General features: G+C 40.9%; 2 protein-coding genes and 1 long non-coding RNA gene across 11 annotated transcripts in view; 2 read left to right on the top strand and 1 right to left on the bottom strand.

The window, feature by feature from the left end:
• Positions 1-2,135, top strand: part of LOC119852895 (SLX4 interacting protein) — a 130,784-nt gene extending 128,649 nt beyond the window's left edge. For all 9 annotated transcript variants that reach the window (XM_038394930.2, XM_038394929.2, XM_043512105.1 and 6 more), the window contains one exon: positions 369-2,135. In XM_038394930.2, the coding sequence (XP_038250858.1) occupies positions 369-1,191 (823 nt within the window). In that variant the 3' untranslated portion in view covers positions 1,192-2,135. The remainder of the gene's footprint in view (positions 1-368) is intronic.
• A 3,635-nt stretch (positions 2,136-5,770) lies between these two features.
• LOC122459582 lies at positions 5,771-12,865 on the top strand. The gene is made up of 2 exons (XR_006280373.1): positions 5,771-8,646; positions 12,695-12,865. It is a non-coding gene; the product is annotated as an uncharacterized LOC122459582 (long non-coding RNA).
• JAG1 (jagged canonical Notch ligand 1) overlaps positions 10,007-25,496 on the bottom strand; it is a 35,804-nt gene continuing 20,314 nt past the window's right edge. The window contains exons 6-26 of the mRNA XM_038397241.2: positions 22,798-22,928; positions 22,415-22,534; positions 21,830-21,943; positions 21,129-21,242; positions 20,179-20,292; positions 19,719-19,765; positions 18,936-19,109; positions 18,361-18,511; positions 17,854-18,018; positions 17,269-17,382; positions 16,389-16,502; positions 16,188-16,301; positions 15,949-16,065; positions 15,410-15,437; positions 15,203-15,288; positions 14,177-14,290; positions 13,875-13,984; positions 13,561-13,794; positions 13,114-13,245; positions 12,548-12,698; positions 10,007-11,808 (exon numbers count right to left, since the gene is read on the bottom strand). Coding sequence (XP_038253169.1) covers positions 11,351-11,808; positions 12,548-12,698; positions 13,114-13,245; positions 13,561-13,794; positions 13,875-13,984; positions 14,177-14,290; positions 15,203-15,288; positions 15,410-15,437; positions 15,949-16,065; positions 16,188-16,301; positions 16,389-16,502; positions 17,269-17,382; positions 17,854-18,018; positions 18,361-18,511; positions 18,936-19,109; positions 19,719-19,765; positions 20,179-20,292; positions 21,129-21,242; positions 21,830-21,943; positions 22,415-22,534; positions 22,798-22,928 — 2,902 coding nt within the window. The 3' untranslated portion in view covers positions 10,007-11,350. The remainder of the gene's footprint in view (positions 11,809-12,547; positions 12,699-13,113; positions 13,246-13,560; positions 13,795-13,874; positions 13,985-14,176; positions 14,291-15,202; positions 15,289-15,409; positions 15,438-15,948; positions 16,066-16,187; positions 16,302-16,388; positions 16,503-17,268; positions 17,383-17,853; positions 18,019-18,360; positions 18,512-18,935; positions 19,110-19,718; positions 19,766-20,178; positions 20,293-21,128; positions 21,243-21,829; positions 21,944-22,414; positions 22,535-22,797; positions 22,929-25,496) is intronic.

The following is a 25,496-nucleotide window of genomic DNA, read 5'->3' as shown; positions in this document are numbered from 1 at the left end:
GAAACCATATAGTCACATTTTGAAGCACTTCATTATCTAGCCAGTTTGGGAAGGAATTCAATATACTTATGCAGTATTGACCCCCTAACATCTGTAATAAATCTAGTTCTGCCTGTTAGAATAAAATTTGAACTCCTTCACAGCTTAGTCATTAATAATTAGGATTCCCCTAGTGCAGTGGAAAATCAGATGGATAGTGCTGATACTATCCACACTAGACAAACATTATTGTCAAGATGATATACAGACCAGCTTTTTCCAAATTCAGAATGGGGTTGCCCTAGTAGTCTTTCAGAATTTGTAAAAAAGGGCTGTAAAAATCAGTAACAGTTCTTTATTAAACAAAACAAAATACTTTTTTATTACAGTGTGAAAAGGACAGAAACAAGGAACAGTAACATGAGCAAACCTCAAACCAGCAAGGATACAATGCAAGTGTATCTTGGCTCAGGGGACTCGGAGATAGGGAGCAGAAAGAAGGAACATCAAGCTCCTTCCGATCCTCAGTCTGAAGTAAAATGTAGGAGTATAGGACAACCAAAGGATTGCATGAATACAGCTGAGAGCAACTCGGAGCTTCCTGCCTTAGAACTGGAAAATCATGTTAATCAGAGACAGCCAGATGATGCTAGCAGTCAGCAAACACTTCACTCCGCAGAGTGGTTAAAGATGAGACTTCTAAGCAGTAACTCTCCATGTAGCTGTGAGTCAGCACTGCCAGGTCCAAAAGAAAGTCAAAGAATGACTAAAACACAGAATCAACAAAAGAGTTGTGGTTCAGAGGAAGGGTTAGACCATTGCAAGAAAGTATCTTCTGAACAGGGTCATTTAATCCCCAAAGACGTAGAAAGGAAAAAGAGCAACTCTGATTGTTTAGAACCATCTTCGGAGGAGAAATCCCTACTGAATCCCAAGTTGTTTTCTAAGCAAGACTTGGCAAAAGCCATGTCTGATGAAGAGTCACTTACTTTGGGAAAAATTCCCCCAAGACCTGTTCTCATAAAAAATAATATACCAGTAATACAGACAAACCAAAATGAGCCAGCCGCAACCACTGAAGAATTATCCCTAATGCCGCTATCCTCTTATTTAAAATTTAACTTCAAGCCTTCAGAGAAACTTATCCAAAAAAGAAAGAAAGAGGGAGAAGATGGGCCCAGAAAGTTAAAACTACGGAGACTTAAGAAGTAATGATATATTAAATATTACCAAGGTGAAATCAGTTGTGCAACCAAACTTGTATTCAGTGGACTGACATATATGGTGAGTTTTTAGGAAGCAGTTCTGAATAAAGAGAAGTGATCAAAATACTGAATGTTAAACATAGTGTCCATGTTACTAAACTTGCTAACAATAAAATGTTAATATTTAAAGCTAGACATTCTGTAGGGATGTGTTTTGATACTACTAATAAATAAGCATCTGGAGATCTGATGACAAAAAATGCTCAAGTAACTTCCACTATTGTCAGTTAACTGGTACAGATTCTCCATTTTTCTGCGGACTACTAAACTCCCTATTTTATTCATTGGTAAAAGCTCATCATTTAGTCTTTTGGGGGGAAAATACTTGGTTAATTCATTTGGTCTTTGGAACCTTGTCAAGCAAATAAATAGTCACGAAAAGTACGCTAGTATAGGACTCTCATATAAAATATTTTCAAGTAACGCTTTAGCCAGATTAAAAACTGATATGTGCAACAGTGATTTAGGGCCTGGTTTTTCAGCAGGGACTCAGTATAAATGCACACACTCTTCTAGCGCTAGCTATGCACACGGGTGGTAGAATTTTCACATGCATACTTCATTGAGAGAAATGAAGTTTGTATGTGCAAAGCCCATCACCTTCATGTGCAGGAGTTATTGTTGGGGAAAGTGCATGCACACACATTAAAAATCAAACATTATTTGTAGTTGAGGGCCACTTATTAAAGCTTCCTTTTGTGTATTTGGGTTTAAGCTAAATATGTAGTATTTGACTATGTATTATCAATATGGCATTGAAGTTAGTTCCTAATGTCACATCTTTTTTAATATTGCTTTTATGACTTCTGTACTTAATTGTGTGTACCAATTAACTCATTATTTCATTTTCTTCTTCCTAAAATGGATACAATAAAATGGCAAGAAATTTCATTTTTGATCAGTCTTAAAATCAATATGACCATCGAAACTACAGTATATGGAGTCAGTCTCACAAACTCCTACTACTTGGCACAGAGGTTACTAATATGAGTGCCACCATGTACTTCAGTTTGAATATATGTGGCTTCAAATGTTGCACTCAGTAATAAATGTTGGCAGGTTAGGCCTTAGATGATAGCAGTCATCTTAACAGTTGAGAGTAGGACACTGTCAACATGAACAGAACTTTTGTACCCACAGTTAGAGCCCTGTGTGGATACAGTTTCATAACCACAGATACAGATACGTGCGGATATAAATCGGTATCCGCAGAACCGCAGCGCTCTCCTGGGAACTGCAATGGTGAAAGAAGCAGAACGTGTGGGGCCGCTGCTCCCAGGAGCCAGCGCCCTGCTGATGGTAGTTCCTCCATGCAGCTGTACTGCCCGCAATCCCACCCCCAGCCCTGACCCCATCCTTTCCAGACAGCTGTCTGCATCTCTTGTCTGGGAGCATGCGCGCTGCTTGAACACAAGAGCATGACCAGGGACAGCTGCTGGTAAGCCTGATGCCTGCCACAGTGGGCGGGGCTGGGGGCGGTACAGCCGTGTCAGAGGAGCTGTTGGTGTGGGGCACTGGCTCCTGGGAGCGGCAGCCCCACGTTCTGCTCCTTTCACCACTGCGGTTCCCAGGAGAGCCCTGCGGTTCCGCAGATACCGATTTATATCCGTGGTTATCCGCATCCACGGATATAAATTTGTATCCACACAGGGCTCTACCCACAGTTATTACAAGTAACCCCTCTGATTACTATGAATGTGAAAGAGATTAAAGAAAGAGACATTTTCTTAATTTTTTTTTTTTTCAGTTTGGTGACTTTGTATATCTGGCAGCATTTTTGTATAGTACGTTTCACAGCATGCCTGTTGATGCTCACCCATCCCCAGTCTATGCAAGAGGACATTTACGAGTAACAGGAGCAGCAAAGCTGACAGTGAAGAGGTATCAGGCAGAAGTGTAGATGGAGGAAGGGTGGACATGTTTAGTGCCACCCCACAAGATCATTTTAGATATCAGGAGGGAAACAGAAATCATTTGCATATTTATTAAGTGATTTAAATGAAATATTGGGCATTATTTAAAAGGTATTCTGTCAGAAAACTGATTTAAAAATATAAAAAATATTCCATTAACAGTGTCATATTAAAGTATCAATAAAAAATTTTAGACATTTAGTATATTGCTGCATGCGTGGTCTAAGTGAATAGTTTATTAGTATAGAGACTGAGACAAGGAAAGGTTATAAGCATGTGTTCCACCTGAGTTCTCAATTTCTATTATTTCCAATTTGCTTGTACCTGGATCCCTTTTGCTGTGAGCTTTCCAATACATTCTAGGTTGTAGCACAATTAGGGTGGTAGCAACAGGAGAAGTTCAGCTGGTAATCCGTTAACATGCATTGACTTGAGTATGGAAAATCACTTGAATTTCTTCTTTCCTGTTTATCCCTGTCTGCCTATTAAGAGATCCTATGCATGGTTCATCAAGACTGGCAAACTCATTGACTACAGCTGTAATAAACACTAACATGTTTGAGCAAGCAGGGCTCAAATTTCCCATTGTTATATTTTCTTAAATGCTTTAAAGCCTTTTTTCACAGAGGGGGAAAAAGCATAAAGTCAATTAATTCAAGAAGTTCTGGAAAGCAAAACCTGACCGCATACTGTGTGTACCATCATGTATTATTATTAGTCTGTATTACAGTTCAAAGTTATAGTTATATTTTCAGTTGAAACACTCCCTTTAATTTAGTTTTCATCTTAATTGAATAAGATAGAATGCATATACTTTTAAAGCAGTTATTCAGGCAAGAAATTATCCAGTGGTGAGACTTTCCAAAGCACCTTGCTACAGCATAATCCCCAATTTCTCCTGGAGCCTGAGCTGGCACTGCTGTGCATAATCACCATTTTTCATCTGTGTAAGGTAAGACCACCATGAATGTTTCACCCAGGTGTGGGCAGATCTTGCTGAAGTTTTTCATGTCTCTATAACCATCTCTTGCCATACACTCTTCCTACTTTTGCCCTTCTGATCTTGGCTGTCCTGGGTCTTTAGGTTTTTCTGATGCACCCTCCAACCACATACAGCTCATTGAGAAAAGGTTACGATTCAGGATCATGCTGGTCAATGGTGTTGACTGATATCCTGAGCTAGGCTTAGGAACACAAAAATGTAAGAAATGTTTTTTGTGGTCAACGGATTATGAGCTAGCAGTGTGGATTATTGGGACCCTAATTTTCCAGAAAATTTGCTTCAGAACATGTTTATACTTCCAGGTAAAGGTAATGTTAAGGACTCAGTTGTATTCTGCAGTGATGATGAACCACTTTGCATGAAATAATAAATACTTTCTGTGATATGGGGGCACAGAAAAGTGGGACTTCAAATCACTGTGAGAACTGAAAAAATTGAAGGGCATAATTTGCTAGAAATTTCTATCGCCAGCACAGCTGGCAGAGATCTGTCAAGAGGGGTCCAGGGAAAGGTTAAGGTTGTGAGAAACTGACTGGCCAACCCCAGGAAATGTAAAAATCATGCTTAAAAATATGTATTTGTTGTAAAGAATGAGACCTCCTTGCCCTAAAAATGTATTATCCAGGAAACTTTTAACTGCTGTGATTTCTTGAATACACACATAATAAAGCAGTTCTTTCAAAGTTGGGTAATCTATAATGTCTGAAAACTATCCTTTTTGTGTTTTTAACATTAAAGCTGTTAAAATTTTAAATTTAGTAAATGTCTTAGATCAAAGGCTGGCTTGGCCTTTACAAATTTTATGTATGAAGAGAAAGCTGCTAAAATAAGTTCACTTTTGGCCAATGGTAATCTGCAGGAATATTATACAGCTATCAGAGGTCTTATCATAGGAGTAATAAATCATGTGCTAGTTCTGGTTAGTCTACATGTCAGAAGTCACATTTCTGTATATCAAGGATCAGACTAACTATGTATTTGTGTGTGTTTGTAATTGTACAGCACCCATTTCAGTTGTTTTTCTTGGCTCATAGTAACTGCAAGAAAATCATTTATTTTGTTTCCACCAAAAGAACAGAATCGGCAGAAAACTCCGCTTGTCACTATCTGTGGCTCTGCTAAGGAAACTTGTACTTAAGTGAGCTGTGCGAAGTAAACTGCCCAGTAAGACTGACTCCTGAAGTAAATTGCCTTCCCAGTAAGAAATCTGCATATCGGTTATATGAGTTGAGTGCTAGCAGATTTTTGATGCTTACATCTCACGGGCTTTTGAATGGCATATGACACATCCTGCTGAATAGGACAAAGGGATTGGGATGGGTTGATTGTTTGTGTTTTTAGGGGAAGTCAAAAAAGAACTAGATACATTTATGGAGGATATGTCCATCAATGGCTATTAGCCAGGATGGGCAGGGATGGTGTCTCTAGCCTCTGATTGCCAAAAGCTGGGAACAGGCAGCAGGGGATGGATCACTTGACAATTACTTGTTCTCTTCATTCCCTCTGGGGCATTGGCCACTGTCAGAAGACAGGATACTGGGCTAGATGGACCTTTGGTCTGACCCAGTATGGCCATTCTAAGATGGGCTGAAGTAAGAATAGTATGTAAAAGGATAGATTTTTTTTTTTGTGTGTTGATCAGAAAGCACTTTACAGAGGAGGACAAAGATCAGTTTTTCCATTGATACAGGAGCAAAGTGACTTGCCCAAGGCGACAGAGCAATTCAGTGTTAGAAGTGGGAGCAGATTCCAATCCCGTGCACTCTCCAGTGGACCCTGCATTCTGGCAAGTGCCTTTAAGCCTTTAGCAGCTTGACACTATATTTGATGGACCTCCAGCATTCTGGCTGAGGCCACTCAGAATCTGTGATTTTTCCCCAGGGAAAAGGCGAACAACTTGTTGGGACTTTTTTTGTTTTTTCCTTCCCCTTCTGTAAAGGAATTGCTTTTTGGGACTGATGGCTTTGTCCACCTCCTAAACTGGAAAATTCTGTAGAGGGGAGATTGACATGGCTCTTCCTCATTATGATCTAAGGCTCCCTGACCTAGATCAGAGATTGAGAAAGAGGAGGAGGAGGAGAAGAGGAAGAGATTCTGCCCCCATCCCCAGCAATGACAGGGAACCCTTGAATATCATAAATCTATGTTTGGGAGAATCCTGCTCTTGTTTTAGGGGGAGGAGCCTATATGGCCTGTTCCTTCTTCACAGGGAGAAAGGGGTGGATGTGGAAGAACCTTATTCACAGGATGTGGGGAGACCAGGCCTCATTCATCTATATGAGAATTTCCAGGCTTCATGGCATAAACAAAAGCTTTAAGCTGTGCCCCTGACCTGGTCCCAGAGGGCTTCCTGTGGTACAGGAGTAGAGCAGGGGCTGTGCCTGTGAGGCTAGGTGTGCAGCATAGCAAGGCTCCAGAGTGGTGGTCTGCAGGCGGAAAGAGCAGCTGCCAGCTTCCCTCTGAGGCTGCAGTGAGAGGGGAAGTACTTTTCCATGATGGAAAGAGGGAGCCATGCTAACCACACCTGCCATTATGAAACACTGGCTGCCCAAGCAGAGGTGGCAGTGAACAGTGTCCACCTAAGCCACACTGACAAGCCAGCTGGGGAAAGGCCCCTGGCCACCGTGGCAGAGAGTTCATGATACCTTGTCAGAAGTGTAGGAGCTCTCACCAGCTGGTGGAGTGGGCTGTGGCTTTACCTCACCCTTTACCATTGGGACCCTAATGCTTAGAGTGGCTAACCAGCATTGAAAGCACCCAGCCAACACCTAGAGGGCTTGACTGGGTGACAGGTGAGAAGCTGCATAATGCTACCTCTAAGGAAAAGTGGGCAGAGTTATCCTGTAGTGGCAGGGAGCTGCTTCATGAGCAAATACTAGCTCTTGCCATGCTCATGCTTCTGTAAGTACAAGTAGTAGTGCTGTTGGTACACCATCTAATGAAGATACGCATCACCCCACTGAAGGTGTTTGCAAGCTGCCATTCAGCCTGCTTATGCACTTTAGAGTTGCTAGACAATGGTATTGCTATAAGTTTACAAGCATCAAGTGCAATTTGCATACAACAGTGGGGAAATAATTGCTCACAGAAGTAAGTACCTTTCCCCACCCCTTGGAGACAAGAATCTTAGAATTAAATGTTATTTAATACATAAATGGTTTTAGAAATGCCTGCCTCTACAATAAGCTGGACAGCATTTTCCATATTAAGGGGCAGTGACTTTGCTGTATTCAGTGCAAGTTTAAACAAACCAGTTTATAAGTTCGTCTGGTTGTAGCTACAGCTCCACTGATGCAGAGCAGAGCAATGGAGAATAATTTAATTGTTTTGTAAAGTTTATATTTTTAAAAACTCAGGCAGCAGACTTGTTTCAATGCTGAGCTGAATAAGCATAAACATACTCCAGCAGCAGGAGGCTGCTCCTGACCAAAACTGTGCACTTTCCCAGCCCAATAAACTGGCAAAGTAACTTCCACAAAAAAAAATAAATGGGGATTTTACTTATGCGATCTGAAAAAAGCTTCTGCATCCCTAATTTATTTTTACAATAGGGAAGACCAGCTTCCACCCTCCTGGCTGTATCATGTTCTGAATTCACCACTTAGTCACAATGAGCATATAGGGCAAGGTTTCTCCATGGCAACCTCCCATAATGTGATTATCTGGTTATGAATAAGAAGCATCCTCTGCTCAGATATGGTATTACATATACATGAAGTCCAGTCTTTTATATTAGAGAGACTGAAAAATGGGCCCTTTGTTTAGCAAATACCCCACCTAGACAGTATAAAACTCTTTAGTTATATGGTAGGTTTCATACAAGAATCTCAGTGCAAAACACTTGACTGACACTCATTAGGCCTAGAAACTTTCATTATGCTTCATTCAGATTTTGCTCAGCCTAGATCTTAAAAAGGAACTTGTAACCACTTGTGAAATAGTTTGAACCTGTAGACATGGCCATTAAATGGATGTTATTTGAGACAAGCAGAGGCAGAACCTAATGCAAAGTGCTAACCCAGTTTTTGGTTTAAAAAAGGAGAAAGTGGGGTTAAAACTGCTATTCTTAGTCACACTGGGAGTCTACTGGCCTACTCCCAGGAGGCAAACATTTAATTGTAGTTGCTAAATTAGTAAAGGCAAGTTCCTGGCTTACCTTAGGTCCAAAATCTTCAGTGGTGCTGCTTTGGGGTAAAATGGCTAACCCCATTAAACATACAGATAACTGAAAAAAAAAAAAAAAAAACAAAACAAAAACAGTCCTAGCTCAAAGTACTTAGTTACTCAGCTTCAGATTGCTGTGCAAGAGGGCTGCCAGTTCCCTTTAAGCTGATTTTAAAAGAGCTCTGTTTGTGGAAGTGGATGTGGCCTAGACAAATGAATTGCACTGAATATTCTGGTTTTTTAGTGCTGCTGGGAACTCACCACAAGCTTTGCAGAGGTGGTGGCATGCTGCTCCATAGCTCATCTTATTGACTTCCATTCAGTAAGTAGTAAATTGACAATTCTCTGGTGTTGCAATGAGTCAGTAATGTGGTATTTGATTTTGAAGACTAGAGCACTTTCAAGTTGGTTATACAGTGACAAGCTAGAAAGTTTACTTGGTGAATGGAAAAATTGTACTTTAAATGATCTAAGGCACAGTTAAGGTTTGAGTGTTGCCAGTGTTTCTAGATATTCCTTTTGTTTCAATGAGATCCTATTAGAAGTTCCTTGTGTAATACTAGAATTTTACAGTTCTTATATTGAGTTATCCCTTTCAGATAAGAAATCCCTCTGATATTGCAAGATGAGCCTGGTTCTGCAGTGTCTGCACTTTACACTAGTGCAGATTAGTTCTAACACTAGCAGAATGAGGGTTGCAGTGTCTTACACCTTTGCTCTGAGTGTGACTACACTAGGCCAGGGCAAATCAGGCTCAACATTACCACAAGGTTTCCATGGTAAGTATCAGAAGAAAAAAAAAAATGGTCCTCTCAGCTACTCTTCTAACCCCTGCACCAGCATAAAAATTCAAGTAACTCCATTGATTTTGGTGGAATTCATCCAGTTTTATGCCATCAGCAATGGAGCCAGTCAAACAGGAGTAATGCAAACAGGGCTGCTGCCTTTATGGGCACCCACTGCAATAACTGCCCAACGCCACACATAAGCAAATGTGATTCCTTATGGAGTACTTGTTACTTCAAAAACAGCTGTTGTGCTTTCCAAGGTGCTTGCTGGAAACAAAGGAGGAAGATTAGAATTTTTTGTGGAGCTTTTCCTGCCCAGGTTTGAATCTGGCTGAGCTGTTCCATGGCCCATGTGAAGTGAGCTTGTGGTGCAAGTCCAAATGCTTACAACACAACCCACCATTGCCAACATCTAAGAGACCCCAAGGGTATGTTGGGCATATGCCTCATCACCCCTTCAGGGAGTCTCAACTGCAGTCCATGAAAGCTTACAACGCAGTACACTTAAGCAACCTAGGCCTGATTTAAAGCCCACTGAAAACCAGAGGGAGTCTTTCTATAGATTTCAAGTGTTTCGATCGGGCCCTTGAGTACATAGCTCATCTATCCTCTCTCACTAGCTTATCACCGGCCATCACTATTGGCTAATAAACCTTTGGGTGACAAAGCTAGCTGGAAGTGCCTCACTGAAGCTTAATAACCGCCACGCTGTTTCATGTTTTCATACAAAAAGTTTAATAAATATTACTTTTTAAGATTTATTGCCAGGAACAAAAAAAACACATCAAAGATGCATTTTCATGTTCATATAACACTAATATCACAAGGTATCTTCATGATCTCACTGGTTAACCAATGAGACTACTAGGTTTATAAGCCTTTTTGATCTTAACATTGTAATAGCACTTTGATTTCCTCACTTGTTAAGGCGGGCAGTGTAATCTATGGCAAATCTACACAGTGATCTTACTGGACATTCTACTGTTCAAGTATTCAACAACTAGCTTATTAGAATACTCCCTAAATGCAGTAGATTACAAAAAAAATCAAATCTACAAGTGGTTCAGTATTACAATATTCATGGTGAAAAAAATCAGAATTTACAAAATGAGATTGCTGTGCTTCCAACTTCACACGCTAATTTGATATTTTAATTAATTACATGCAACCACTCACATTTCATCTACATAAGAGTTATAGCTCATTTTTGTTCCCTTAAACTGCTTTGTAGCAGATTATCTGCCTGTCACTCTTTTTCAAGTCTAAAGCAGCAAAAAAAAAAAAAAAAAAAAATTGTTCTAATCTAAACTGCCTCAGTCAGTACTTACAAATAGTCTTAAAGTGATACTATGGAAGGTGTTTGAAACATTTGACATTGTACAAAAAAAACAAACCGTATCAAGGCATGAAAGCCTGTCCTATTGTTAAAAATAAACTATTTTTAGAACACCTTAATTTTGGCATATAGGCAACATGTAACAAGAAAATTCAAAATAAAGAAGCCACAAGCTTACAATGCTATCAAAAACCTTCAACTCTAAACATACATATAAATAAAAAGGAATGATATTTAAGGCTCTTGATTATTAAGTTAATAAATCAAATATACACAGTGATTAATAAAAAAGAATTATTTACATATCTATACAAACTTCTACTTTTAACACATTTTCCTCTTTAAATTCTTCATTTACCAGCAACTGCTGACATCAAGTCCCCTCCCACCCCAACAAAAATACAATAAAAAAATAAATAAACTTTTTTGATAGTTGCTGTGGTTCTGAGCTGCAAAGGCACTTTCAAATACAGAACTAGTTGTACGTCTCCATAAAACCAATATACAAAAAACTCAGATTCAATAAATATAAATAAAATGTATTTTCTATAAATGTATAAATCAGGACATCTGGCAAAAAGAAAGTTGACACTAAAGAGGACCTAATAAGGCTATGCAATACCTTATGAAACATTTCCATGATGTATCAGCTACAGCTGAATTTACATTAGGGCACTTTTGACTAGTTTTGCATAGATGTGAAATGCAGCACTTGGTATTCCAGCCAACCACAGCAACTATCATTGCCAGTGTAAGCCAGCTTGTCAAAACTTAAATTAACACAGGGATTCTAAGTAAATAATAGCCTTAGACTCAAATATTACACAACAGTTTAAGAACTACAAGCTCTGAGTGCCTTATAATGATATTGAAAGGCCCTGCATGGCAGCACCCGCTGTCTGCTATACAATGTACTCCATCCGATTTAAACTTTGTGCACTTTCCAAGTCTCTGTTGTCTTGTTTGTTTGTCCAGTTCGGGTGTTTTGTCGGAGTGCTATTGGGGGGCTTTTCATCTCTGTCTACCAGCGTATACGCTGGCTGTTTGGCAAAGCGGCTCTTCTGCTGGTGCTTGTCCATGTCATCTTCCTCCACCTCTGAGTTGTGTGTCCTTATTTTGGCGATTTTGGAGTTCTTGTTTTCATAGTCTTTGATGGGGACCGTGTTTGCACCATTTCTCTCAATGGGGTTCTTGATCTGATTCAGCTGCTCCCGCACATTGTTTGTGGTGTTGTCATCGGATGCCGTATGAGTGTGACTGCTCTGCTTTCTGCGTTTCCGAATGCACCAGAAGAAGGCAGTTACCAGGCAACAGATCCAAGCTACTGTTAAAACGGAGCTCAATAATGGCACCAAGAAATCTGGAAGACAGACGCAAGACCAATTAACCTCACCAGTAAAGCGTTTCAGTTGAGACTCTCCCCTGCAAAAATACCCTCTATACATAAGCCTTCTTTATAGAAGGAGGGTGGTTGGGGACAATCCCTTCTTAAAAAAACAAAGTAAGTTCTCAGTGAGTGCTAAATTCACTTGAGTGCTAACGAATAGCCCAGATGAGACCGTGGTAATGCAAGCTTCCCTGCACTGCCCTGACAAAGACCCCAGCCTGGAGGGAACATCTCTTGGCCTGAGGGTAATTGGCTCCATACCCATTCAAATCCTTGGTCTCTCTGCTTAAGGCTGTCAAGAATGCCAAATTTCTGAAGGGTTTGTCATGGAGCAGGACTGTCCAACTAGGATCTTGACTGAGACTACCCAATTCATTCCATGTGGGGACAGTAACAGCCATCACATAGCAATACTTGTCACTATCAAAAGCCAGCAAATGGCACCTGGGTTTTTTTCCTTCCTTCTCCATGGTGCAGGCCATTTGGGGAAGAGGGTAAAAAGGTGACAAGGGGATGACTTTAATGGCACTATTTTAGAGGAAAAGTAAAATCTCTTAGGACAGAAACTTCAAGGCCAAGATTCAAATATCTTAGATAAGAAAGTTAAATCGTTTGAAACACTTGGCCCACTAAAACCAGTGCAAGTTGTACTGCAAGATGAAGCTGCCTCTTTACAAGAGATGAATTTTTGGAGTCTCAATTTAAAACTTACCTGTTTTATTTTTAACTGGTCGCCGCTGTACCCGGACTTCTGCAACAGCAGCAATTAGTGTGTTGTTTCCATCACGCTTACTAACAAGGTCAATAATTTTATCTGTGATTTCTTTGACAGGGTTTTCATCCTTTCCTATATCTTCAGCCAACTAAGACAAAAGGAGTCTAGTTAATATTGGATACCAAAACTGTATCATCCATAACCAACCATTGCAAACAAGCAAGCCAGCCAGCCTCTGCAATCAGTTGAGTTTTCCAGAAAAAAAAAAAAAAGATTCAAAACAAGCTCATCTAGAGGCAGATATCAGGAAATAGACATGAACGGATGACTTCTAATTCTAACTATTTTGCTACCTTAAACTATCAGAATTGCTATCAGATGTTAAAAACTTTCAAGCACATTACATTACATCTAAAACTATGATACTCCACCACTCTTGGAAGAAATTGCATTTGAAGCCATGGGAAGTGCTGATAAAGCCTAGAATTATGGTTTTCATTAAATCCATGTGTTACCCTCTTTATATATAAAAAATTGTGGATGTGTATCAGAAGTATACTTACAATAGCAACATGGATTTCATTGTGTGCTAAGTGTGAAGGCTCACAGGTAATGTAGATAGAATATTCAACAGAAACATTCTTCAAAATATTCAGATTCCTCAAGTCACTGCAAATGTGCTCAGTGGTAAGACCCTGAAAATATAAAAAAAAAAAAACACAAAAAAACACACAAGTGAGAATTTGGACTGGAGGGGCTTCAAGTAACATCTTCTGAAAAAGCACCGTATCCAGAAAGCAGGAATTAGTGAAGATACCTAGATATGGCATAGCTGAAAATCTGTGTATTGGTGAAAGGGCAGGGATCGGGATCTATACTGCAGATTTCCATTGAAAGAAGTTAGAAGCTCTCCACAACATTTAACTTGCACGAATTAAATCATCTGTTTTGTGCAATACCACATGGCAGCTTGCTTTCAGTAGTCTGAACAACATTACTATGTTACTTACTGAGACCATCAGCTCTTTGTTGAAGGTAAAAGTGATGTTGGCACAATTGTCCTGATAGTAAGAGTCCGAATTACACTTGGTCTTTATCGGTTGTTGATTTGAAGGCCAGCATACACCCACTCCAGAACAGGGATGTGTAAAGCAGTGGTCATCCTTAATAGGGACACAGGTGTGGCCAGCTGGGCACTCATGACCTTTGGCAGATATCAAGCAAGGTCTAGGACCACACCAAACCTAGAAAAGAATGAATTTTTATAGCACCGCTGTTTGCAATATAGCTGAAAACAATGCAACCCGGATACAGTAAAACATACCTTAGAGCATGCAACCTTTCCATTCCAACATTGACAGGTATTGCAGTCATCATCCCATTTAGTGCCATCAGGCATCACTCGCCCATTGTTAATACAAGGCCTTCCTGTAACTGAGAACAGAGATTGAATACAGTTAAGTGTTTAAAAACCCAAGACCTTGTCCTGTTGGATTTTCTAATCCCTGTATCCAACTACTATTTATGAACTTTCACATTCTTAAACATGCTCCTCCTACTAAAAATTGCTAATATGCAAGTAAACTGGATCTGATACTGTTGCCAGTCACATGCTGCCTGGAATACCTTCTTGGCATCTTGAGCCACTGCGACCAGGTGGGCAGATGCAACGGTACCCATTAATTTCATCCACACATGTAGCTCCAAAGGCACAGGGCGATGATTGGCATTCATTGATATCTGTGGTGGAGGGGAAGTTGTATATATTTATAAACAGTATTATATATACACAGGTGTGTGAGAGAATCAGGTGGATTGAAAGTGTTTTTCCACAGTTCCCAGGGAGCTAGATTCTGATCTCCATTACCCCAGTTCAGTTGTGGAGTAACTCCAAAAGTCACTGCATTACACTAGATTTACAGTATTCTAACGAAGATCAGAACTTGGCACTGAATGGCTACTTTAAGCTCTTTAAGGGCAAGGACACATTCTTTGTTACATAAACAAACCTGCTCACTTTTTCCTCTGACACAGTGCAGGTTAGCCCACATACTAAATACTTTGGCTGATGACAACTTTAAACCCCTTCCAGTTTTATTATTGCTATGAATAAGTCTATTTCCATGGCTATGTTATTAAAATAGGTCAGTGTCTCTTCCCTGTAATTTAATAATTACAGATAAGTACATATACCACCTCAGGGTCTGTAAGTGGATTATTAATTTACAAGTATTTTAATTAGCATGCTTCCTTCTTAAACATAGAAAACTCTGCAGCATAAAGACGTTCTAACTGGGAAGATTACGCCGAAGGACAATCTAACCCCTCTCCTGAACCAAGATACATCCTTGGAAGTATTAGGCATATACTTAACCCAAATGGTTTTCAAGGGAATTTTCTCCCGCCTCCCGCCCCCCCCAAATCTAGAGATCACAAATAGAGTCCTGTGCAGATACAAAATTTGCATCTGCATCCAAGCCGCAAAAAATGGTCCACAGATAATCTGTGGATTTGCAGGGCTCTAATCATAAATGCCAGATATGGACAAGTGTTGCAGCTGGACTGATTTGCAGAGCAGAGTCCAAAATTTTGATTGTGCAGCACATTTTAAATAAGCATTTGTCAGATCAGTGAGAATCATAACACACTTACTTATCCTGCAGTCTGGACCGGCAAAGCCTGGAGCACATTCACAGCGGTACCAGTTGTCCCCATCAACACAAGTTCCACTGTTGTAACTAAAAAAAGGGTCAGACAGGAGAACTCAGTTCACCAATATGCAAATTACCAGGAGTAATACAAAAAAAACAGTTTAACGCAAAAAGATGAAGTGAAAGACACCCAGCTCATATAACTTACCAAGGATGAGGACTGCAATCATTTGTATCTGCAAAGAGAAAATGACAGACATGAATATAAAAGCCATGGGCTAGTACAGCATTGCTGTCAGTGAAGATGTGCTGAATTTCTACAGTTCCTAAGCGACATGTAGTTATTTTAACTTTTACAAAAATACATTGAAATTCTCTGCTAAATTGATTCCAGGCTCCCACCACAAAATTTGTTAGCTACACTGGGGAACACATGTACACAGGAAGAAATCCTTGTAAAGAATCTAACAGGAAGAAATGAGTGGAAGCAGACAGGGCTGCTGGTAGAAAAAGAATGTAGGAGAAAACAAGCCGACATCTGTCTCCAATTAGCTCATTTGCAACTTTCTCATGCCCAGGTCAAGGCTCTATCATAGAATGTCATTAAAAACAAAGATTCAGGTGATGCTAAAGCCTACATCAAACAGTTCTCCCTTCTGGTTTCCATCTCAAATCTCAGAGGGCAACAGGATGAGCTAATGTTCTCATCAGGCAACACTTTGGAAGAGCTCAAGCAGTGAGACTTACTCTGAGTGCAAGTAGGTCCTTCCCAGCCCTCTTTGCAGACACAAGTAAAAGAATCCCCACTGACGACACAGGTACCACCATTATGACAGGGATTTGGCAAACAGCTGCTGTTCCTCGCTGCAACAGAAACAAGAGTTGATAAGGATTTGAAAGCCATCAACTTAAGTGCAGAGGGAGGGAGGGCTGAGCCCCAGATTGACAGTTCCATCTGCTCCCTGGAGGTTACAAAGCACACTTACCTATATTACAAGTGGCTCCTTCCCATCCGGCAGGGCACATGCACTTGAAAGTGTCCCCCTCATCATAGCATGTTCCTCCGTTATTGCATGTAGCCTCATCGCACTGGCTATCACCTAGGAAGACCAAACCAGCCTTAGTTCCAGTGCTCTTGCAATGCAGGACAGCAAGTGGATGAAGACTTGTTAGATGCTAAGACTTACGGGAGTGGCAAGTTTTTCCTTTCCATCCATTTTTACATTCACAGAAGAAGTCGTTAACCAAATCTCTGCACGTCCCTCCATTGTGGCAAGGGTTTTTACTACAGTCATTAATATCTGAAAGTATTGAGAGAGAAAATGAGCAAGAAGTGCATAGCATCTTTGGAGACACTTCATGCTTGACAGTGGCATGTTCTAGCCCTGGATTTGTCCCCAAATCTCTGTTGGGGATTATCTGCTTACAGATCTTAATCTGTGATCACTGATTTATTATGCTTGCTCTGTACTGTGTCCCCACAGCTCCTTTTGTTTCATGTCAGTAAACTTCGCTATAGTCCCCCACCATAAAAGCCACCAGTGCTACTGAAAGGAACGAGGCCTAATTACACTGTTTGGCTGTCAGTCAAAGGCTAGCAGTTCTTCACAGCCTCCCCCCATCTGCTGCCAAGACATGCAAAACGCAAGCGCCACATGCAGATAACTAACAGTTTTGCTACTCTAGCAAGCATGTTTATGTACATTAATGCTTTCTGCTGGAGACTGTCTAGAGAGTTGGAGCACCAGAGCCAACTTCTAGTCTCCACTCTGCTACTAACTTGGGCAAGCCCTTTGTGACTCAGCCCTACCCTATTCTCATCCCCAGTTGTACTTGTCTACCTAGCAAGTGTGTAAAGAAGCTCTAAAACTCTCCAAGCATTGACAGCCCCAATCCAAAGCCCAAAACTCAATGAAAAAATTTCCACTGACTTCAGGGGGCTTTGAATCATGCCTCAAGACTACAGGTGGTCAATGCACATTATAAAGACTGTACGTTCAGAGTTTCTCCTCCCCAACGCTGCTTCAGGATCTCTAGTCTTCAGTGGGAGTCGAGGGTTTAACTTACTTGTTTCACAATAAATTCCTTCCCATCCATCACTACAAATACATTTGTAGGAGTTGATGCCATCAATGCAAGTACCACCATTTTTACATGGATTGCTTTCACAGTCATTGATATCTGTGAACAGATTGAAGAAACTAGCTAAGTACAATTACTGGAGATTGTATAATTAAGCTTTGCCAGAAGGACCCCCCCCCACACACACACACTTTCTAGAAACACCATTTGCCGATAAGGATTACAAGAAATAGCTGAAAGACTAATAAACTGAAAAGCCAGCACGAGTTGCCCCAGTAATATTTTTCTAAAAGAAAGGTATACTTTAACAGAGCTTTTAAAGGCAGCCCATAAACTCTAAGGTGAAATCCGATATTAAACACTTCAGACCTCTTAAGCCTACATTTCAAGGCTAGAGGGTTTGTTGTAACACTTCCCCATAGGCCTAGGGAATTCCTGGCTGCCAAACCCAAGAGCAATATGCGAAGTTCCATGGTTCGCTGTGGCAGAGCAAACCATTTAGGGGTCTCAGGCTGGGATTTGCAAAAGGCAGATTCAGGATCAGAGAACAAAAACATTTTTAGTTCTTACTTTCATGGCAGTAGGTGCCGGTGAAGCCTTTGTTGCATTCGCAGGTGAATTTTCCACCTGCTTGGCTCTTGCACTTCCCATGGGGACCGCAGACATTTGAAGAAATATAACGAACTCCTTCGGGTGTGCTGTTAGAAGCCACAGCCACTGTACAGCTGTCAATTACTGCAGAAGAACAGAGAACGAGAAGTGATCTAGTCACATCTATCAAGTTACCAAGCAGGCTGGCTTCTCATCTCCTCCAAGTTACTACCCATGTTTTACTTCCAGAGCCTAGCTGAACTTCACAGTAGGTTTTAAAGAGTATCTTACATCCAAGCATTGACACTGTGCCCAATTCAGCTCTGGTGTACAAGAAACAGCTTCATTGAGTTCAGTGGAGCTACAAACATTTATTCCAAGGCTGAATTTGGCCTGCTGAGCCTTATTTTGGGAGAAGAGTTGAAAATGTTTTTGGGCACACGAGCACGCACACCCCCACCCCACACACGCGTACGTAACACATACCTTCACAAGGAGTAGTGCGACAGTGATCTTTCAGGTGGGAGCAGTTCTTTCCCTCGTAATCTTCAGGACAATTACAGAAGTAATCTGTGTTAAGATTGAAGCACTGGGCACCGTTCTGGCAAGGGTTGGGCTCACAATAATCTATGTCCAACTGTAAATGACAGGAAAAGGGGGGGTGGGGAGAAAGTGAGTGAAACAAAGATTTTATTATTACTCTTGTCAGAGCTAAAGGCAGCAGACGCTGCGGAATCTGACCCTTTTATCTGCTCCCACTATTAACAGTGCATAATGCAGAGTACAGTTATACATGCAGTGATTTCAACAGACAGCACTCTGATACTTAACAGCCACTGAAGGTTAACAGTGAGCATGCAACAAAACTTGACACGCGAACACTTGCAATCTGTTTAATGAAAAATGTTCAGCAGCCATGGATTTTTCACAAGCACTTCCTTGGCAGACAGCTATACAACTACAGTATGGTTCACTGGATACAAGGTATTCAGTGTGTGCAGACCTAGAAAGGGCTGGTAAGAACTCCTGTACTCTGGGGCTTGCATTTCAGCCAGGCTCACCTGACAGAGGTTTCCTGAGAAACCAGCAGGACACAGACACTGGAATCCATTGATTTCATCCTGACAGTGACCCCCATTCAAGCAAGGGTTGCTGGCACATTCATTGATGTCTTTCTCACAGTGATCTCCTGCGTAGCCAGGCGGACAGATACATCGATAACCATTAACCAAGTCCTGCAAAGGAATATTCAAGTTTAAAACTATTTTATTTTAAAAGACCTAAACTACATCACCCCTAATATGCCACCACTGTCTCAAAAACCTTAGTGCAAATTAAACATGGCAAGAGCATGTTTCTCAGGATGGAAAGGAGTACTTGTGGCACCTTTAGAGACTAACAGATTTGTTAGTCTAAAGTGCCACAAGTACTCCTTTTCTTTTTTGCGAATACAGACCAACACAGAGGCTACTCTGAAACCTGTTCTCAGGATGACACATTAAGCCAAAATTTAAAACGAAAGAGACATTTACTATGCATGTATTATAAATACTGTGTTTATTGCAAAGACTGTCACTGGTGGTGAAGATCGGTCATTACACAGTTCTACAGTTCCCCTGCCCTGCTCCCCTCAGAAGGACACCCCTCCTCTGCTACCCCCCCCACTATAAAGAGCCAAATCCTCAACTAGTGTAATATGACCTAGCTCCAGTGACTTCTATGGAGACATGCTGATTTAGGTCGGTTGTGTATTTGCCTCATGCACTTTTCCTACATCTTTGGTATTCAGACTCAGCTGCTTTGGTTTCAACATTTAATAACCCGCTAAAATATAACCAACTCACCCGGCAGGATCCTCCATTCTGACATTGTCCAAGACAGTCATTAATATCTGCAATAAAATTAGGACACATTTAGAGGGCAACTCACATTTACTCTAGACACTAGTTCAAGCATCTCGAAAACTCTGGCTACATAAACCTTTTGTCAAATTTCCTGTATGCCTTCCTTGTGATAAGGTTATTATAATGGGTGGGGATCTTCAGCAATTCTTCCAGTACAGTTTGTGAAACTTCACACCATTGTTTTAGTCACCTTATCAGAACATAGCCACGTTAAAAGACTAATGAGTTTGATAAAACTGTATTTTCATTCCAGATAAGCTACTCCCTTTCTGAGAAGATCACTGGCTATAGGGACTGCTTGCTTGAAGTTGAAAGCAGTGCTCAATTCAGTGGACTGTATCGTAACTTTCAGCTTTTAGCAGATCAAGGAGCTGGACGCAGAATGCCCCCAGATGCTTACTTATATCACAATTCTGGCCAGACCAGCCAACAATGCAGTCACAATAGTAGCTGCCGATCAGGTTCCTGCAGGAGTTGGCATTGACACAAGGTTTGCCTTCACATTCATTCGCATCTGAAAGACAATTTGAACAGCAAAATGTTGAGCTGCAGGTACGGGGGGGGGGGGTTTGAAATCTACATCTTGTTTTCATAGCAATAATCAGGAATTCATTCAAAGTTAAAAAGAGCCTCTAACCACCAGAGTGGACTAGGGAAACTTAAAGTGGAATAAAAGGCAAACAAACATTAGTCTCTGAAATACCTTTTCATTTCTCTCTAATTACAACGTACTGGCTACACTAATTAATTGCTAGTTACCCAGCCACTCATTAAGAAAAGAAAAAAAACAAAAGACAACGGAGACTCAATCAAGCATTTCGGAGGAGCACTGCAGCTTGGTCACTGGGATTAGTATGTTGCATAAAGAATGCAGACAGCTCATTCTTCATGAGATCACCCACATTTTGGAACCCAGCTGTGAACTCCTTGGTCTGGAGGAGTTGACATGGCTGAAGAGATACAGCAACTTTCCCACAAGGCCAAAGGGAGAAGGAGTGGGGCAGAAACTCTTAAAAAAACAAACTCTGGTTCATCTGCAGTTTAAATACCTACATAAGGTTTTGTTCGCTTAGTTGTGATAATTAGGCATTTTCTGCAATAACCAGAGTGCATGGATAGTAAAATGAACCAAGGAAGCCATTCTGAGTTTAGTTTAGGCTTCAATTCTGCAAACATCTCTACACAAGCTGAACTTTAAGCATCTGAATAAGCCCATTGCCTTCAATGAAGGGACCTGGGCTTATAGTCAAACATGTGCCTAAGTGTTTACAGGATCAGAGCTGCTACTTGTGCAGTTTCTCCAGTAGCAGTTTTGTCGAAAAGCGTGAAATACAGCAAGTCAATATTTACCTAGCTGGCACGTTTTCCCAGTCCACTGAGGTGGGCAAATACACTTGAACCCATCAACGAGATCCTGGCAGGTGCCTCCATGACCACAGGGATTTGGAGAACAATCATCAATATCTGCAAACAAAGGGAATGGGAGGGAGAAACTTAGCTTTGTTGTAAGATATCAAAGCTCTGGCACCCCATTGATAGAATTAGTCTGCAGCAGCTACCACTATGATCTATCCATGAGGGAGGAGAGTAGGCTTTCCCTGAGCTTTCTGGCCTTATTCTCATTTAGATGAAGATCCTTTTAATTTACATCAGAGCAGCATGAAGGGGACTACTCTAAATGAAAGCTAGGCCTGCTCTATTGAATTTATTGTAGGCTCTAGAAGCAAAGTTTTGGCAAGCTGTTAAAATAGTAATTAGTGGTCTTGAGATACATACAGTATGGAATTTAAGACACAGTTTGTTCTAATTATTTTCCTGAATGTATTAATAGCCCCACTAATAGCAGTACAACATCAGAAGAAATGACTTAAAACCAATGCAAAAATTGCAAGAGGTATTAGCAAGCTTCCTGGAAGCACAGGTTTGCTTCCTGAAGAAATGCAGTAGTTACAAGTAAGTTTTGTAATATTTAGGAAGAAAAAGCCTCTTACTACAATGTGGTTTTGAGGTTTTTGTTTTTTGTTTTTTTTAATTCCTAAAGAATCACTTACTAAGAGTGCACGTTGGTCCAGCCCAGCCAGGCATGCACACACACTCAAATCCGGTAGAGGTTTCTAAGCAGCTTCCTCCATTGTGACAAGGATCAGAAAGGCAGGCGTGTTCCGCTGCACCAAACACACAACCACATCAGTTTTGGGACAGCCCAATGATACTACCAGTAACTACTACCACTCCCTCTGCAGATTTCCATGCCTGGACCACCACACAAGACACCACTCTCATTCTCATTAGCACCCTTTGGTTTTACACAGTATCAAGCAGGCAGGAAATCATCTTTCATGCTAAGCTGACCTGATCAACATACCGTGACTTATATCTGCTTGGGTTAGAGCCAATTTAGCTCTCCTACCAGCTCCAGCACTCCCTAACAAGAGAGCTACAGAAGTCATCAAAAGTTAGATGGAGTCTGATTAAGGAGATACCAGTCAGTCATTCACCATGGAACAACTGTGAGCTCCTCAGATATCCTTTGCCAACATTAGTAACAGTATTAAAAATGCCAACTTCCCAGACAAGGTGTGCAAAATAGCCACAAAATGCTAGATTGCAATTTGCAGCTGTGCCAAAGCACTTACCGATTTCACAGTTCTGTCCTGAATAGCCCTCAGGGCAGGAACACTGATATTTGTCAGGCCCAGTGTTGCTGCAGGTACCACCATTCAAACAGGGGGGGTGAGTCCCACAGTAGTTAAGATCTGTAAGAAGATGAGCACCAGAATACAAGGCTTGAACAACGGGGGGTTTGTGCTGTTACTCTAGATACTTTATAGAACGTATCTATGCACAAAAGCAGGCCAGGACAGAGGAAAGATAAGTGTGTATGCTAACAACCGATGCATGGCAGAAACACAAAAAAGACAAAAAAACCAACCACGTTTCTGGATGCCTTCTCTCTACACTAAGTCCAACAGCATTAAAATTCAAGTTTTACACTTGGCTATCTACAAGATTAGCATACCTTTATCACAGAGCTGACCACCCCAGTTGGTTTCACAGAGGCATTGCCATGGTTCAATGCAAGTGCCATGGACACATCCTGGGTGCGGAATGCACTTATCACAGTACTGGCCTTGCCATCCGTACTGACACCTTAATAAAAACAGAACAGGGAAACAAAACTTGGAATTACTTCCAGAGAGTACAAGGGACTGCAGAACTCCAAGGTTTTAAGATAGATGGGGGGAGGTGGAGGGGCGAGGGGAGAGGAGGAAACCATTCAAGGTTTGTTTCATGGTTTCTTGTAAACAAACATTTTAGCCGTTTTGCCAAGGTCTCTAAAGCCAGCTTGCTCACAAAAGAATAACTGTTCTGAGAGAAGCAGCATGGGGCCATTCATCACAATAATACTCTATTCTGAGGCTCATACAAATGAGGCAAAGAGGGTGGGTGCGCACAACAAATCAATCTCTGGACTTTGACAGAATGGATTATACATTTAAAAAAATGTCAGGGGAAACAATGGTTATCTGGAGAGCCTCATGAATGCAAGGTTCCAGGCATTCGAGCTATACTGTGTGTGCAGGAAGACAAACAAACCAAGCCATAAACACCAACTCAGAGCCCATTGCAAGACAAGTCATAAAGCACTAAGCAAGTCATCTCAATCTTAGAGGAAGTTACCTTTAGTCTCTGCTAGATTGTGGTAGAAGCCTTTATACAAAGTTATGTAACATGCATGATAATGGGATTTTAAAAAAGGCTCCCATAATTTGGCGTTTGGTCAAAAACCCTCCCTTTCCATGTACTTCAGAGCTAGTGTTTACACTTGGCGGGGGGTGGAGAATATCTAGTCACTTTGCATTCAGGTCTAAACTAGTTTTATCTACTTCTAGATTATGGATTTTAAAATTACTAATTACATTACTAATCTTCACCAAACTACAGAGAGTCGTTTGATTTTAAAAAGGGTTGGAAGAAGAAATCTTTACTGTGCAAAAGACATTTTCTTCAATGTGAGTGCACTTCAGACTTTAAACAGTTTATTTTTTCATAGGAATTAAAATATATAGGGAATTGAGGGGTTTAAGTGTGAAGTCAAGGGTCTAACTAAAGTAAAGTAATGTGTTTCATTAATGGGGCCTGGCGGTAAGTGATCAGCAGCAATTATTCACTAAGCCATCACTAAATTATGAAAATAAACCTTGTGTGGCAATCAGGTAGGCTTTCAGTTTTCAAAAAAGCTGTTCTCTGACCAGTAAATCCATCTCATGAGAAAAGCTAGAGGGCTCTGTGTGATGGCTCACCACCTACAGCTAGTGGTAAGTTTAACTCCCCTTTCTAAAAATCCTCCTAATTAATTTTTTCCATAGCTATTTCAACAGCAGCCTGTTCAAAGCCCATGTGAAACACAATGTTCCTATGTGTCCAACTTGCAGAAGTTTCTTTGTGAGCAAAGGACACCAAAAATTGGAAGGGGGGAGAAGAGAGACAGTCTTTCCCCAACAACTCATGGTAAAGTCTTTCCATTTACAGAAAGCGAGAAGGATGCAAAAAGACCAAATTTAGGATCTGAACCTGCAAAATTCCATTGAATCCAATGCTACTACTCATATGCATGCAACTTTATATCCAAGTATGTGCAAGAGAACACTTTAGTTTTATAAACATTTGCATCCTTTCCACACTTCCACTCCCTGCTAGGAAATTGAGGCAAATCATTGAAAATCTTTACTCTTGCTTTAGTTAAACAAAAGCTACAGCAATGAACTTTTTAAAGAAGCTAGAGATCTGACTTCCATTTTGAAGGACAGGCCCAAAGCCAACAAAGAAGAGCAACAGGAATCTTCCATTAATTCCAGGACAGAAATCCATTAAGTTATTTTCATTTAATAACAGGCATGGAACAGTTTCTCATGAGAAATGTGAAGTGCCTTTGCTTGTATAATGATTCATGAGTAAGTTTGGTTTTGTTGGCAGCTCTGTGTTGAAAAGATTGACTCTCAAAGGGGGAAAGATATTTTAAGTATGTTTGCAAGTCATCTGTTACACCAGACCCCAGAGAAGCCTCTGCTGGGACATTTTTAAACTTGGTTGTATTTACAACACAGCCTATATGACTCATCAAAACTTCAGAGGGGAAAAAAAATCAAATCTTATTTCTGTGTTCACTTGAAAAGATACAAGTCTCCCTTGGCAAGCAGAAGGTATCTGAGAGCGCCAGAAGGCCAGCATTGTTTTAAGACTGTGCAAATGAAGTGTGGGAAAGTTGCACCTTAAGTAAATAAGAGCACTAGTGCATGTCTGGGCAGTGAGCGGGAGGTGAGACTTAAAGAGAAAGACCTTAAAAACAAAAAATCTGGAAAAAATGCCTTTTCTGGTGAGGAGACAGCAACCCTCACACAGCCTGCTTATCCTAATGACAGAAGCACAAATCCTTGGTGTACATCAGCTGAGGCTGCCTCAAGCATCTGGCCCACTGCTAAATGACCAATAACTTCTGATCAGATTTACTCCAACAGGCGCCTCAATTAAAAATCTTGGTTTGGTGTTTTGGAGCTGGACCAGCTGACACCAATGCTGTTAAACATCAGACCCACTAGAATGTCTTTTGCCTCACTCTAACGCCCCCCAAAGACAGACAAGGGAAAAGCAACAGTGTCAGGTAGCATTGTTTTATTTCCTACATGCAGTTTCTGAACCTTCCTTTAGGAAGGGATG

This window comes from Dermochelys coriacea, chromosome 3 (assembly GCF_009764565.3).
Source record: "Dermochelys coriacea isolate rDerCor1 chromosome 3, rDerCor1.pri.v4, whole genome shotgun sequence".
Classification (NCBI taxonomy): Eukaryota; Metazoa; Chordata; order Testudines; family Dermochelyidae; genus Dermochelys; species Dermochelys coriacea.
The sequence above is the reverse complement of the archived record's forward strand: the minus strand, read 5'-3'. Positions and strand labels throughout refer to the sequence as shown.